This window comes from Biomphalaria glabrata, chromosome 8 (genome assembly GCF_947242115.1).
Source record: "Biomphalaria glabrata chromosome 8, xgBioGlab47.1, whole genome shotgun sequence".
NCBI classification, from domain to species: domain Eukaryota; kingdom Metazoa; phylum Mollusca; class Gastropoda; family Planorbidae; genus Biomphalaria; species Biomphalaria glabrata.
In genome coordinates, this window is record NC_074718.1 from 7,418,419 (window position 1) to 7,435,231 (window position 16,813).

General features: G+C 36.8%; 2 protein-coding genes across 4 annotated transcripts in view; both read left to right on the top strand.

Moving 5' to 3' along the window:
• Positions 1-2,739: 2,739 nt before the first annotated feature.
• Positions 2,740-14,317, top strand: LOC106078064 (uncharacterized). Of its 3 annotated transcripts, none has more exons than XM_056037275.1 (8): positions 2,740-2,825; positions 4,388-4,568; positions 5,745-5,848; positions 6,795-6,917; positions 7,351-7,467; positions 8,816-8,910; positions 9,696-9,789; positions 12,255-14,317. In XM_056037275.1, exons 2-8 carry the CDS (start codon positions 4,543-4,545, stop codon positions 12,359-12,361), a joined length of 666 nt encoding a protein of 221 aa, XP_055893250.1. In that variant the 5' UTR covers positions 2,740-2,825; positions 4,388-4,542; the 3' UTR covers positions 12,362-14,317. The 3 variants fall into 3 exon arrangements, with proteins under 3 accessions (XP_055893250.1, XP_055893248.1, XP_055893249.1); XM_056037273.1 differs by having other exon boundaries at positions 2,782-2,862; XM_056037274.1 differs by having other exon boundaries at positions 2,782-2,862; positions 9,699-9,789.
• Positions 14,318-14,765: 448 nt separating this feature from the next.
• LOC106078068 (leucine-rich repeat-containing protein 74A-like) overlaps positions 14,766-16,813 on the top strand; it is a 38,132-nt gene continuing 36,084 nt past the window's right edge. Inside the window, exon 1 of the mRNA XM_056039153.1 lies at positions 14,766-15,267. The gene's annotated coding sequence lies outside the window, so the exon portion shown is untranslated. The remainder of the gene's footprint in view (positions 15,268-16,813) is intronic.

Sequence of the window (16,813 nt, forward strand, 5' to 3'; positions counted from 1 at the left end):
TTTTTTAATTTAACTTGATGTTTCTTTGGTGAAAGAATGAATTAAAAACTATGTGTCAATTATGTGTAACATTGTCACTATTGTGTTTCAAGAGAGAGCTGTGTTGTCTTTGCTCCACAATCGTCTGACAAACGCGGACTCGGAGAAGTCGTTTGTATAGTTCAATCACTATTAGTACTTAAAGAACTAGCTATAAGTTTCTTGAGGTTGATACGTTTAAACTCAAACATTAAACAAGGACAAAATGTAGATATAGCGTACTTTCAATGTAGATACGGGCTACAATAACATTAAGACAATGTACAAAGAAACGAATCCAGCTTTGTGCCTTAACTAGTGACCAACTAACTCTCTAACTCTAACTTGAGTAGCGACTCCCACATCCTTAAATATTCCCATCCCCAGAATATTCCAGCAATGTCACTTTTTTCATCATTTCCCTATGTCAAAATAAAAAACTAATTAACAAAAACGATAAGCATTTCATGGTCATTTATTAGTTTTTGCTTACATTTGGTATGTAAAATAATTCTGGGATGATATCACAGTGTAAATATCAAATTGTTTTACCAGAAATAGAATTAAATATTCTGATGGAAATATTGACAATAGCAGTCTTATAGGAAAAAAACATGGATGAAGGCACATTTCTAATTCCATACGCTAGAAAAAAAAAGTCATACAAAATGTTCATTGTGTTCTAAAATCATGGAAGGTATTGCCTGAACTATCTTGGATGGCTGCCTGGTCGTGCGGTTTGCGAGCTGGACTGTCGTTCAGATTTATCGATGGTCCAGGGTTCAAAACCCTGCCCGCTCCCATCCCCCGTCGTCCTGCGGGAGGTTTGGACTAGGAAGTAACTATCTTCAACTCTGAAGGAACATCCGAAACATGTCAAACATTTTACAAACCAACAAACTAGACACACAACAACAAACTTAGTAGAGCTTTAGTCTTAAATGAGCATGCACAATTAGTTTGACACGTGGATTTGGATAGGATGCAAATATCTTCTGTTTAGAAAAAAGTCTCTAATTTATAAGTTAAAATAAAGATTAGATCTAGATACTTGTTAGTTTCAACATAAAGAACGGTCCCCGGTCATTTCATCCCTGATCACTTAATCCCCGGTTATTTCATCCACTGGTCAATTCATCCCTGATCACTTCATCCTCGGTTATTTCATCCACTGGTCAATTCATCCCTGATCACTTCATCCCCGGTTATTTCATCCACTGGTCAATTCATCCCTGATCACTTCATCCCCGGTTATTTCATCCACTGGTCAATTCATCCCTGATCACTTCATCCTCGGTTATTTCATCCACTGGTCAATTCATCCCTGATCACTTCATCCCCGGTTATTTCATCTACTGGTCAATTCATCCCTGATCACTTCATCCCCGGTTATTTCATTCCCTGGTCGTTTCATCCCAAAATAAAAATAATATTTGCTTATAGTTTAAGGAAATATAAATTTGTACTTTAGAGATTTAAATGACAGCCTTAAAAAAACATATTAGGTAGAAACTGCGTTTTAGGTCAATTTAACCGCTATAAGGTCGTCGTCTGAGTCGTGGTGAACACAAACCTAAAAAAAAATAGGTCGTATCTATAGAAACAATAGATAACTATACGTCAATATACGATCTTCCATATTTATAAGCTCTCCACTGTCACAGTGGTTACCGTGTTGGATTGAGAAGCTTGAGAAGGCTTGAGCCATATAATAATAATAATAATAATAATAATAATCTTTATTATCCGTAAGGAAATTTGTCTTACAATTTGTGCATTACACCAAACAAAAAACATTATAACTATAAGAAACCAAAGTGTACATTCACACCAGACGCACTCATAATTTACATGTGACAAAGTTTATACCAGATTGTTCTTATTTAATGATTTGATTGCCAGGGGAACAAAAGAGTGTTTGTGTCTGTTTGTCTTTGCTATCGGTGTCTTGTATCTCTTTTGTGATGGTAAAATCACAAAATCCTGACACAAAGGGTGATTCTTTATTTCGAGGATCTTGTTAGCTTTTTTATAGATGTTTGTCTCAAACAACTGCCCAAATGGGGTTTGTTTTTTGCCAATGATTTTGCCAGCAGCATTGAGGATTCTATTAAGTTTATTCCTATTTTTAATGCTCAGATTGCCATACCAGGCAGTGATATTGAAACTGAAAATATTGCAGATGTGAGCGTGATAAAACATAGCCAAGGCCTTTTCGCTAACATTAAACGAGGACAGTTTTCTTAGTAGTCGTAATCTTTGCTGCCCTTTTTTGCTGATGAGTTTGAATTCGGGCCGTGTTTTCCTTTTTTTAATTTTTTTTTTATAAATGCTTTTTTTTATTGTTAGTCTATAACTATTACAAATTTAATTACATGACTGATCCAAATTAATTGATACAATTGTCTTAATATAAGCTTTGTTTTTGTTTTTTTAAGTAGCCTACTTTTTGTCTTTTCTTGTTAAGGTTTGTGTTCACTAAGATTTAAACGACGACCTATAAAGGTGACTAATTCAGCTAATACCATCACTTTAGTCAATTACGAGTTCTTTCCCTTATTCGAGAGACCAAACAAAATAATTTATTACCAATAGAAAAACAGAGCAAGAGTTTTGCAAGAATGAGACTACTGTGAACAATCTTATAGTCTGTTAATCTCTGACTTCTATCTTTTTATTTCGTAACATTTTATTATACTATAATTTTTGATTTGTGGGCGTGTGTGTTTGTGTTTTGAAATAAAAAAAAGATGACAACAAAATCAGAACCCGGAAGTGACAAATCTTTGGACAAGACATTTCAAATGGTACTTCTTCTAGTTATGTCGATATCATTATACATTGGTAATGTACATTTTGCAGAACATTAGAATAGTCCAACTAAACCCTAATCATGCTTTTTTAACAAATAAATAGACTTGTATATAAATCGTACCCTTTGATATATATATTACATCCATAACTTTTATTTAGACTTTACTTATGGTATGTAGAATCTAGATCTAGATGGATCTATCTTATCTTATCTTATAAAATACATACATTAATTCGAAAAAGAAGATTACTACCGAAGCGTGTTTCTATATCAGTCTAGTCGTGCATGTTAACCAATGGCTTAAATTCTGTCAAATTGGTTTTCCTGGCTGGCTCAGGCAACTCATTACTTGCTCAAAACTAATAGCACTAGGGAAGAAGGAGCATTTGTAGAAAGGAATGTGCCTTTATCTTTGTGTCTTTCTGAGTATTTTATTAGATTTTGTTTTTGTATCTGAAAATTATGGTTTAGTGTCTCAGTGGCAAGAGTGGTCGAGAGGCCAAGTGCGTTTGAACTTGGCTTACAGGGCGCTCGAGGTTCGACACCCGGGCAGAGTTGTGTTTACTGAGCGCCTAAAGGCAGCACGGAAAACCAACTCCTAGATACCCCCTCCTTCCCCCCCCCCCACTGGTCTACAAATGAGATTGGACCAAAAGTGCTCTGAGCATGTTATAAGCATGAAAGTAGCGCTATATAAAAGCTATAATAATAATAATGTATAATTGCTACTTTACTTTAAAGTCTTCTATCCTAAAGGCTTTATAAATTTAGTGATTTTACTTTAGGTGTTACTCTCTAGGTTATTCTAGGACACGGAGCGGATCCAATTTGGCAGGATAACTCATAGCTTAGCCACCTCAGCCACCTAGATGACTTTGGCTAATGAAACCTCGGCCATTTTAATTTTTCAAAACTTATATCATTTCACTCCGTCTCAGGGGCATCTGTCCGTTTTGAGCACAATATTTATCACCACTTCCCATTCTCGGATAAAGTTTAAACTTTTCACAATTATTCATTGCCCCTAACGAAACACTGTGGCCGAGTGGTTTAAGCGCTTGGCTTCCGAGCATGGGTTTTTGGATTCGAATCTCGGTGAAGACTGGGATTTATAATTTCGGGATTCTTAAGGCGCCCCTGAGTCCACCCAACCTGACTTAAGCTGGGGAATATAAAGGCGGCGGTTGGTTGTTTTGGCCACGTGACCCCCTTGCTCGTCAAAGAAACGGATGACCTTAACATTATTTGCTCTATTGACTGCATGGTCTGAAAGGCAAACTTTACTTTACATAACTAACATAACACTGACTATTAAAAAAATTAACCATATAATTAATTAATTATTAGTGGTAATTGATCAATTTTGTTCGATTTAAAAAAAGGAAATAAATCTTAGAGCATTGAGAGATATGGATGCGAATGTGCTGCTTATTCCCTCATATAAGGCTTTTTTTTTAATTTTGTTTTATTTTGATTGTTTATCTCCCCTCCCCCCCCCCCCTTTTATATTCCTCTTAAGTATTTACTTGAAAACTGCAAGATATACCATTTCAGGGTTGAGCAGGTCAGATTGCCTTTTCTCTTCAAAACTTCAAGGTGCCTGGTCTATTCCTCACGTCTGGGATAACCTGTCAATAGCTGACGGTACAGTGTCCGGATTAAGAATAGATTTGAACGGAAGTCTCGTGGTGACCAAACTAACTTGTTTTATGAACCAAGGAGACTTCTACATTGTGTAAGAGTGCCCACAATATAATTAAATAATTCCGTTGGTTTTCTTATTGTTTAACCGTGCGGGACTCGCCATTTTCGTGAAACAATGAAACTGTGTGTGTGTGTTGACTTGGTTGGGTCTCTATTTGCAACCCCAACCTGTGCTACGAAGGTAGTCCCTCCCCCTACGTGTTTCGCTACCCTAAGTCATTAGCTCCTTCTGTAGTTGGAAACTTTTCCACGTTTTTGTCTTAGGCCGTTGTAGAACGTTTCTAAAACCCCCTATTCAATAGACTTGATTTAAACTTTTTAAAAACAAGATTTCTTCTAGTCTCATTGCAAGCGTGATTACAAATCATTTTGGAGATTAACGATTCTATTTTTAATAAAATCGGGAAGGTTTTTATTTTTTAAATAATTTTCCAAACGAACAGGCCCATAAAACCAGTGTATAAGCCCCCGAGTGGGAAAATGAGTATTTTTGAAGTTTTTTATATTCTAGTGGTAAAAATATATATTTTTCAAAACTAGACATATAGTTCTATTGTTTGTTTGTTTATGTGTATTACATCTTAAATGTGATTATTTTTGCAAAATAAATATTTTTTAGGATTTTTTAAATACGGAGTTATCCCTCTTTGCTTAGGACTTTGCAAGGGTTTTTCTTAACCGGAAATAGGAGCTATTGGGCAAATATCGTTTCGTCTTGCGTTCGTTTACACCGGGAGCCACGTTGATGCTGGATCGAGCTGCTCATTGCATAAACATGGAAAAGGCTTCTGAAGACAACAATGAGAAAAGATGTGGAGCCTGTGATTCTTAGGTAGCTTACAGCTTACAGTCTTACATCCTGGCAGCACGTACGGTGTCACTGATACCAAACTACATCGGGCCTCTTCCATTCGTTAGGACACGTCAGCTGCGTAGAGAGGGTGAATATGCTATGTGGGTGAAGTCATTCTGGCTATATCTATTGCCCAGAAGGCCAAGATATACTAAATAAACTTTCATAATTAACTTATTTTTCTTCATTCCTTACAATGTCACATTGTAATCACTTCACAAGTATACAATCTTGAGGCCTTTCACAAATCAACTTAGAGACCATACTGTTTCTGATAATCAGTCTGACAGCATTCAATCCTCTAAAAAAAATACGCCAATAATAAGTTATTAATGTTATATTCATCGCCGACAGAACATCAAGCAACCTACGAGGACCTAAAGGAGACTACTCAATATTCATGTGTTGGGAGTTTGTCTCGGTTACCTATGACACGTTTCTATTCTATCAGCTGACTGGTGAGTTGAACAGTAAATATGAGGGTCTAGAACAGTGATGGATTGGTACCATGACCTTTAACATTTGTGTGTTTATGAGATGGGACTCTGAATGTAGAATCTACCAGCAAATGTGAGAGAACCTTATACTTCTTTGTGGAACATTATCAAAAGCCAACAAGTTTGTTCCATAAAGAAAGTATGGCTAAAAAAATAAAAAAAACAAAATATAAACATCATTTTTATTCTAGCCGCGAATAAAGATTATTAAACTACGGGTATTAGATCCACAGGTTTCTACTTTCTAATAGTTTCAGGTTGATTACATTTCATTTCTGTGTCGTTTTGTTGATGTGGCCCGCGACACGAGTTTTTGGAAATTAAAATAGCCCGCAGGTTGGGCATCACTGTTCCAGAAGATTATACAATTATAAAGAACAGAGTGTACAGTACTTAGCCAAGTGTAATAGTTACAAGTGAGACTCAAGTCCTACGTCACCATTCGTTATAGAAGGCCTGAACACTGACCTGCAACGTCACAGCCTGTGGGCTGTTTAGACCAATAGCTCGTTGCCACGTTGTTCAGACTTTCATCCATTGGATGACTCACGCTGTTAAGTTCCATTGGATAACTTACGCTGGCAAGTTCCATTGGATGACTTACGCTGCCAAGTTCCATTGGATGACTTACGCTGCCAAGTTCCATTGGATGACTTACGCGCCCAAGTTCCCGTGGATGAATAACTCGGCCAAGTTGCGTAAATGAATCACGCGGTCCAATTCCCATGGATGACACTTGCGATCAATGTCCCATGGATGACTCACGCTGCCAAGTTCCCGTGGATGACTCACGCGGCTAATGACTCCAAAACAACTCAGACATCATTTTAACAAATATTTCCTCGTTTTCTCATATTTTAAGATGGTGGATGTTCTTCTTAATGTTTTTCATATCAAATCTGATAAGCACGTGACGGCGTTGTCAACAATGGTTCCTGGGTTGCAAGAGGACGTAATGCCAACATTAGCGAGGATGACGTCTGCTCGGAGCAAACCCATTCAGCCAACTATTACCCCATGTTCCGAAGAGGTAAGAATGCTATTTATGTAAGTATCGAATGTTTTCATCTTGATCGGTGACTTGGTATTCTAATAATTTTAAGGAGCAATGCTGGTATTTCACTTGATGATTTATATATGAAAATCTTCTAAACCTATTTTATAACTACCAAAGACTTCGTAAGAAGTGTTATTGATGTCTAATAATTGCCACATGGCGGTGATAATTGAATGTTTAGTCATTCTCGACATGACAACACAGGAATCAATAGAAAAATTAACTGATTATTTAAATACTTAGTCGTAATTAATTATTTAAAAAAAAATAGAATGGAAAAATAAATCTTGCACCATTGAGATATAGGGTAAAATAAATGTGCATTTTTTCCCCTTATATTAGCTTTGATTTTTTTTTTAAGAATTGTTTTTTAAATATTTTGCTTGTTGACTTTCTACTGCTGTAGACATTGAAGCTTGGATCAACTTTCCACTGTGTCCAAAGTTTGTAGTTGACCAGGTCCTTGACTGTAGATCAAGGGCGTCCACTTGTAAGAATGCTGATCAAAACTTATATAGACCAGGTATTTGTGAAAAAAATAAATTACACTTTGGGTAAAAAGGTGATAACTTTTTTTTCTATTAACTCACTGCGTCTGTCTGTCTGTCTGTCTGTCTGGGTGGATCCTTTTACGCTCTTCTACCACTTGTCATTCTCGTATCAAGTTACTGTTTCGGACAATTGTGTATTGTTAGTGACAACACATTAATCAATCCGAAATAAAATAACTAATTCATAAAAAAAATTACTGACTATTTATTGCTTTTGTTTTATATAGTAAAAGTAGAGATACAGCTTGCAATATCGATAGCTCTTGTAGGCTTTGTAGCCATTGAACAATGTACTTTAAAAAAAAGTAATTTAATGTTGTTGTTTTTTTATTGGATGAATATCTTAAGAAAATTAACTGACAAAACGACATAGCCTATTTATGTTTTACCCACAATTCAATTAAAACATAAGCGATGTGTATTTAAAAGTACGTAAATTACAGTTTCAACTCTCTGGCCCTCTGGCCCTCTGACCCTCTGGCCCTCTGACCCTCTGATCCTCTGGCCCTCTAGCCCTCTGACCCTCTGGCCCTCTGGCCCTCTGGCCCTCTGACCCTCTAGCCCTCTGACCTCTGACCCTCTGACCCTCTGGCCCTCTAGCCCTCTGACCCTCTGGCCCTCTGACCCTCTGGCCCTCTGACCCTCTGGCCCTATGACCCTCTGACCCTCTGGCCCTCTGACCCTCTGGCCCTCTGACCCTCTGACCCTCTGGCCCTCTGACCCTCTGACCCTCTAGCCCTCTGACCCTCTGACCTCTGACCCTCTGGCCCTCTGACCCTCTAGCCCTCTGACCCTCTGGCCCTCTGACCCTCTGGCCCTACTAAGCTCATGATTATAAGTAAAGTTCCCCTTTCAGACCTTGTGGTAAATAGGGCAGATGATGTAAAGATCATCTGTTTCTGTGGCTCACGGTTAACGAAGGTGTCATGTGGCCAGCACAACGGCCAGCCGCCTTTACTTTTCCCCCAACTGATGTCAGGTACCCATTACAGCTAGGTGGACTCAAAGGCGCCCAAAGATCCCGAAATTAAAAATTCTAGTCTTCACCAGGATTCAAAACCCCGGACCCCTCCGCGTCTCCGGGTATTTAAAAAGCAAGAATTAATTTCTTTCAGAGAGGATATATTAATCACACCTGTATTTCAATCACAAGGATTGTTGCCTTGTACAGCGATCAACTAGCTTGTGAATGAATATTGACCTAGTTCTTCCCTTATGTAATAAAATATAATAAAATATAATAAAATATAATAATTCGGTATTGGACTTTGTGTATATCGTACTTTCTTATTAATGTTATGTCCAGTGGTTACTCTACAGAAAGCTCCATGATGGCGTGTCAGAGCTTTAAGCTAAAGTGTGCATTCTTGTATCTGGCCAACACAGAGCTGGATGGAGACAAGGTCATTTGTGTGGTAAGTGTGTGTGCCCACACTTTTGTGTGGGTCTCATGGCTGGATCTCTTTAAACGTCCTATTTTATAATCGTCTTTAATTATAAGATAATTATAGGCCTCTGTGTCTCTATGTATTCTTCTTCACCTGCAATTATATTTAAATAGTACGATTTTTAGTTATTTATATGGTGTCAAGTGTTTTAATTTTTAAATAATTTTTACATATTAATTCGTTTCTATTTTCCTTATACACAAGAAGTGGAGCAATCTGTATATATAATTATCTTCGTCACCCAACTATGCGGGACACCACGCTAGCACGCCTCTAACCTCGATGAAAAAGTCATGGAAAGATAACTTTTTTTATTTCTGCAAGTCGGACTAGATTTACCCCACGTAACTTTTGCGGCGACAGAGAACAAGGCTCAGAAAGAAAAAAAAAAGATGGGAGGGGTATGCTACGCCGCGGGTCGGCTCGTAAATTATATTTTCTTTAAAAATTGAACACAGTAAATATCATTGTCTTAAAATATAGCGTAAACTGAGACTTTTATTTTTTTCGGGTTCTTTTGGCGCCTCTGAGTCTAACCAGCTCCAACGGGTACCTCACATTAGTTGGGGAAAAAAGTAATGGCGGTTGGTCGTTGGGCTGATCACATGATATCCTCGTCAACCGTTGGCCACAGAAACAGATGACCTTTACTTCATCTGCCCTAAATATCGCGAGATCTGAAAGGAGAACTTAATTTACTGTACTTACTTATACTTCTAACAGTGCTGAAATAATCCGTTTTATTCTTTTAGCAGGGCGAGGATGCATTCGGTAACTTCTCTGTTGGATTTTATTTGGGGGTTTGCAAATTGTTACGGAATGATCTCACCATGCCGTGTGATCAAAGTAAGTTGACGCATTAGTGACAGATATAGAAGAAGTTAAAAAGAAACGAAACAAATTAGGCTAACAGTTTTGAACCATTTTTACAACACGAAATGAATAGACAAGTATGCTCTAAAAACCATAACAAACAATGGCATTGTTTTGCACCCGCATATAGATTATTCAGATTTATATATATATATAAACTCAATGTTCTGCCTTTATTAAGAGGGAAAAATAAGACACTGGCCCCAAAACATCCGTATAGAAAGCAAACTAGATGAAAGCAGGCATGATTTGATAATCACTGCACAGTTCATCTCATATATTGGTCTAATCAACTGAACGCTCCAACCTAATAATGAGAACCGGGAAGTAGAAGAATGTTCTCCTGAGGTCTCTTTAAGGTAGAATATATATATATATATCAATATATGTATCTTGCTACGATTCTGCTTTCTGCTATCACTGGAAAACTCGACATCACTAAATCAAGAGCTTTTTAAACTTAAGTTCCGACTAGCGTGGCACTTTATGGAGTCGAATAAATGCACGGACTAATACTGCACGATGGGCAATATGATACTGCTAGAGCTGTACAGAACTATACTGTTCTATTGAATCCTAGAGCTGTACAGAACTATACTGCTCGATTGAATCCTAGAGCTGTACAGAACTATACTGTTCTATTGAATCCTAGAGCTGTACAGAACTATACTGTTCTATTGAATCCTAGAGCTGTACAGAACTATACTGCTCGATTGAATCCTAGAGCTGTACAGAACTATACTGCTCGATTGAATCCTAGAGCTGTACAGAACTATACTGCTCGATTGAATCCTAGAGCTGTACAGAACTATACTGTTCTATTGAATCCTAGAGCTGTACAGAACTATACTGTTCTATTGAATCCTAGAGCTGTACAGAACTATACTGCTCTATTGAATCCTAGAGCTGTACAGAACTATACTGCTCTATTGAATCCTAGAGCTGTACAGAACCATACTGTTCTATTGAATCCTAGAGCTGTACAGAACTATACTGTTCTATTGAATCCTAGAGCTGTACAGAACTATACTGCTCAATTGAATCCTAGAGCTGTACAGAACTATACTGTTCTATTGAATCCTAGAGCTGTACAGAACTATACTGTTCTATTGAATCCTAGAGCTGTACAGAACTATACTGTTCTATTGAATCCTAGAGATGTACAGAACTATACTGCTCAATTGAATCCTAGAGATGTACAGAACTATACTGTTCTATTGAATCCTAGAGATGTACAGAACTATACTGTTCTATTGAATCCTAGAGCTGTACAGAACTATACTGTTCTATTGAATCCTAGAGCTGTACAGAACTATACTGTTCTATTGAATCCTAGAGCTGTACAGAACTATACTGTTCTATTGAATCCTAGAGATGTACAGAACGATACTGTTCTATTGAATCCTAGAGATGTACAGAACTATACTGCTCAATTGAATCCTAGAGATGTACAGAACTATACTGTTCTATTGAATCCTAGAGATGTACAGAACTATACTGTTCTATTGAATCCTAGAGCTGTACAGAACTATACTGTTCTATTGAATCCTAGAGCTGTACAGAACTATACTGTTCTATTGAATCCTAGAGATGTACAGAACTATACTGCTCAATTGAATCCTAGAGATGTACAGAACTATACTGTTCTATTGAATCCTAGAGATGTACAGAACTATACTGTTCTATTGAATCCTAGAGCTGTACAGAACTATACTGTTCTATTGAATCCTAGAGATGTACAGAACCGTACTGTTCTACTGAATCCTAGAGCTGTACAGAACTATATTGTGCTATTGAATCCTAGAGATGTACAGAACCATACTGTTCTACTGAATCCTAAAACTTTACAGAACTATACTGGTGTATAGGACCATACTGCTGTACTGAACCCTAGTGCTGTACTGAACCATACTACTGTACTGAACCCTTGTGCTGTACTGAACCCTATTGCTATACTGAACCATACTGCTGTACAGAACCATACTGCTGTGCTGAACTCTGAACTCGTACCTCAGCTTCGATCCCAAGTCCACTGTACTGAGTCTTGACTTTACTACTCTCTCTTTACACAGGCCATTCCTTCCGCGACGATCACGTGACCATATCGCACGCGATTATCAACTGCAGTGTTCACGTTAGTATTTTTTTGTGAACGCAGCCCTCTATCCCTAGTCAATATTGACCGTTTGCAGTATGCTGGCCTTTGTTACTTGTGGCGACTATCTCACACATTTCTAACCCCCTACCTTCTTCAACAGATCATTTAAAACAATCTATTTTTATCGAAAAAATAAGGTATGACCAAAGCAGCCAGCTAAGGGCGCTAGAAAGGTTAAGGGATAGACAGCTAGTTAAAGTGAGCAGACGACTTAACAACTTTAAACCCAGAAAGCATTAAGAATAAACTTTTTTTTTCTTTTTTTGTCTGCTATATTTAGGTGGATGGTCAGCTGTTGCATGTCATGGCAGACGTGTTGAACTGGCCTTAACTGGTCCAACATTTATTTCTGTACTTTGGATTTCACGACTATTTGTGACGTTTTGACTGTGATACGGCCAAGGGAAGAAACTCATGCATGTTAGACTTTAGGCTTACTCCTCTTTTTTCCCAGAGATTTATTAAAATTTTGTATTCTTATTCTCGATCAATAGATCAAAAAAGATATACTCAATTTTGTATGCACCTGATTTTTTGACTATTCGTGATCAATCAAATACAATTCTTAATAAAATTTTGTTGTTGACTCATAAGTAACATATCCCTTATAAACACTCCAGTTATCGGAAATATATCTGAAACGAAAGAGTGCACGACGAACAAACTCCCAATTATCAATATGATATTATTTCAAGGGAGAGAACGAGAGAGAGAGAAAACTAGAATAAGAGAAAAAGTAAGAGAGAAAGAAAGAAATAGAGTTAGATAGAACAAAGATGTTAGAAAGAGAGAGAGAGAAAGGAAATGAGAGAAAAAGAGAAATAGAAAAAGAAATAAGAGACAGAGGGAATATAGAAGATTAAGAAAATGACGGATTGAAACTAAAGCTATCAGAAAGAAAGATGGATTAAGATTAAAAAATAAAGCATTATTTATATAGGTATATATATATATATCCTCCTATTGTATAGACACAAATCTGCCTTTCTATTTCCCCAATCATGTGTACTGTTGGGAAATATGTTTCTTCAAATCGAAGCATTGCCGAAATATTGATCCGAATTAATCAGGCGTACATTGACGATTTCACCCAGCAGACGATATGATTTCTCTTAAATATTAAAGATAATATAAGCTACCATGTAGTGATTGATCTAAATAAATCCTTTGATCACACTCTGTAACCTGTGTTTGATCTATCCTTATCAAACTCAGTCATGTACGTAAAAGAATCTATAAAATATCAATCAAAAAGCAGATACATTGTTCAATTGTGTGTTTTGCACAGAAATAACCAATTGCAATACAGAAACACGCCATTAGCAACAATTCTTATTAAGACACGCTCACATGAATTAAAGAACTAGACAGTTTAAAGGAAAAAAAAAAGTTTATTATAATAAATGTTAATTTAATGTGTTGCTATTGGACAAAAATATATTAGGTCATACCTGGATTAGCTTGTCACTTGTAATGTTGCACTTTATCCTCGGACCAGAAGATATTCGCATTATTACTTTGTTCATGCGTTATTTTGGGTTCACAATTTTTTGCACATACAGTTTCACGCCAGGGCCGACCTTAGGCATAAGCAAACTAGGCAGCCTGGGGCCTCCTATAGGTGTGGACCTCGCACGGGACTAAAAAAAAAAATTAGAGAAAAACATACACAATAGATGGATCAGTTCTCAATCATAGTACAGCACTCGACTATGACTATGCTTGCTAGTCTAACACTGTCTCCTCTATTGAAATTCAAGTTATTAGTCGATTTAGATATAGAAGGGCAAGTTTTTATCAATTGCTTCTTTTTTTATTTTCTGGCTTTCCTTTTTTTTTTATTGTTTCATTTTGGGCTCCCAAATTCACTTCGTCTTGGGCCTCCAATTATACAAGTTGTAGCAGTTGTAGCAGAAGTTTTCTGGTGATGTCTTCCTTACACATATGATTGTCGTTATGAAGGTAGAAGGTTCGATTATCTCCATCTGCCTTAAATATCCCTTATAGCGAGTAAAAATTACTTAATGTATTCCTTTTCTTTATTGCGAATTTCATGGGCGATCGGTCTTTGCAGTTTCGCATTACATACATCATTGAATACCTAGAACGAATACGATTCTATCAGAGGGTCAATCAGGCCTTGTTGGCAGTTCTGGGCCAAAGTCAAAATATTCTCATCCTGTGTCGAGAGCGATTTCAAACACAAGGGCAATTGAGAGAAATGTGAAGTTGTTGGCCTTGACTAGTTCACACGGAACCGGTCAAAACAACTGGACAAATGATCATTACTATACATTGATCTGTTCCTATCAGACCCAGTCATGTACGTAAAAGAATCTATAAAATATCAATCAAAAAGCAGATACATTGTTCAATTGTGTGTTTTGCACAGAAATAACCAATTGCAATACAGAAACGTGCCATCGATCTATGCGAATGTAGTTACATAGTTTGATACCAATAGTATATACAAATTTCATGTTTTAAACTTGGTATTAAGAATAAAAATTAAATAATATGCTGTGATAGATTAATTACCTTTCCTAAGTGATATACATATAGCGAGTCCGGCCCATGCAAACTAAGCCCTAGGGCTTTCTATTTGTGGGGGGGCCTTGCACACAACTCGCAACGATTTTCATAGGAGAATAAAAAGCCAAACATGTAGCCAATGCTATTGTTGGAGTTATTCCGACTAATTTAGACTGCAGCTTGTTGTAACTGAAGTGCGTAATTTTATTTTATTTCGCTGATATCTTTTATTTTCTATTTACTTTGCGGTCACCAAATCACTTTGCCTAGGGCCTCCAATTATCTAAAGCCGGCCTTGGCACAAGTTTCTACTTTCGTTTCAGTTTACAGCACATTTTTTTTTTTAAAGTGCCCATGAAGGGAGATAATTTAGAGTTGAACTACAGTATCCAAGAATTTCACACCCACGACCTTGTGATCGAATATAGGAACGGCAATCCGTTGGTCGAAACAAACAACTTTGTTATCAGGTCTCTCTCTCAGTTGTCTCCCTTGTCACTATAATTAACTCTCCAGTGGGAATACAAAAAAAGTAAGACCGGCACCAGCATGTCATTGTTGAAGTAGAACACTTCAATGTATTCATACTGACGATAGTATAGTGTGTACTAAATCTAGGTCTTCCTTGACATGTCAGGTTATCTCGTGTACAAATACAGGGTGGGAGCTCTAACAAGAACAATACAATAACATTTTGTGTCATTGTCGAATTTGTGTTTCAAATGGCGATATAATTTCTGGATTATGTTCCTTCTAATAAGGTACTCGTATATTTTAATTATTTTTTTTTTTTGTAAATCAACAAATTTTATATGTTTGTTTGGATACTACAGAGTCTAAATGATGATTGACTTTTATTTTTATTTATTTTTTGTTACTCGTTTTGAGTTGAATAAAAACAACATGTTCTTCCAAACTTTTAAATTTTGTTTGTCTATTTAATGTATCGTTAGGATCAAAACTAGTTTCTATTTGAAATTAAATAATTATTGTTTCCGAATACAGAAATCTTGTTAGGGCTAGCTGGCTCAAAACTCTACATCAGGGGTGAGCAAATTGCGGACACATGCGGCCCGCGGACACCTATAGAAATCACGTTTACTTACAGATTATACATATAAAAATGCTAATATATTAAAAATAACTAATTGTAAATATTTATATAAAATATTGAAATTTCCCTTTCCTATCACTTAGGATGAAGATGCGAAAGAAACATTGTCTCTACATGTCATTCTAAAAAGCTGAAAGTAAACTTAGATTATTCCTATTGGCAATATTTCGAAACATTCAGTTAAATATTCAACCCAGGCCACTATTTATTCAATGCTCTGAAGAACTGTGTTGAAAGTCTTGGGTTAGCTTGGAACGAATTGACAAAGGTTAACAGCTGATGGAGCCTGTGTTTTAGCTGGGAAAAATAGTTTTTTCTTTAAAATAAATTAGAGAAGAACAAGCTGCATTTAATATCAGACATGTTGTTAACTTATCTCAGTGATCAAACTCATCAGTGCCAGGGGTCTTCAACCACAAGCAGTTCCGAGAAGTACTTGAAGATTTGGAAACACAACATTCCGATGTTTGGTATCACAGCACTATTCTCTGGCTTAGCCTGGACAAGGTAGTGAGAGGAATATGCAAGCACACGTAAGAAAGTGTTATGTCCCTTGAAGGAGATTGACCATGACGTTGTTACTAATATTTCTAATGAAGAGTGAAAGACAGACTTCATGTTTTTCACTAAGAAGATAATACACGTTAAGTCTTTTCATCAAAGCTATCCCATTTCTACAGACAATCACGTGAAAACAGGTTTGTCATTTTGTTTCGCTAAAAGTGAAATGGTTGAAAAGTACAAGACTTATTTCAATTCTTTGATTGGGGAACTTGGAATCAAATTTTATGACGCCAAGAACTGGGAATTAGTTTTCAATACCCTCAGCTCACCATTTGTTGCAGGAGCTGATTAAGCTCTAAAGGAAATACCTCCAAGCCAATTACGACCTGAAAGAGAAGTTCCAGTCATTTATTCCGCGGGAGTTTTATGGGTGCCAAAGCTGTTTTTTCCACACTTTAAAAAAGTTGATGCTAAACTTTCACATTATTTTGGTCCACATTCATTTGTGAACAAGAGTTTTCATGTTTGAAAATAAACTAGAATAAGAACAGGTCAATGCTGACTGTCTGTAATTTGAAAGCAGTTACGAGGATAACAAATAGTAAGCTAGTTCCACAGTTTCCGAACATTATGCACGAGTGTAATTTGTTAAAAACTTTAAATTAAGTACAACTGTTCATTTGTGGGGA

Bases quoted from the DNA above. Each gene is read 5' to 3' on its own strand.
- LOC106078064 (XM_056037273.1), top strand. From the start codon at position 2,823: ATGGTACTTCTTCTAGTTATGTCGATATCATTATACATTG. The intron at 4,569-5,744 runs GTAAGAGTGCCC...CATCGCCGACAG, and splicing joins CAAGGAGACTTCTACATTGT to AACATCAAGCAACCTACGAG. The intron at 7,468-8,815 runs GTATTTGTGAAA...GTTACTCTACAG, and splicing joins TCAAAACTTATATAGACCAG to AAAGCTCCATGATGGCGTGT.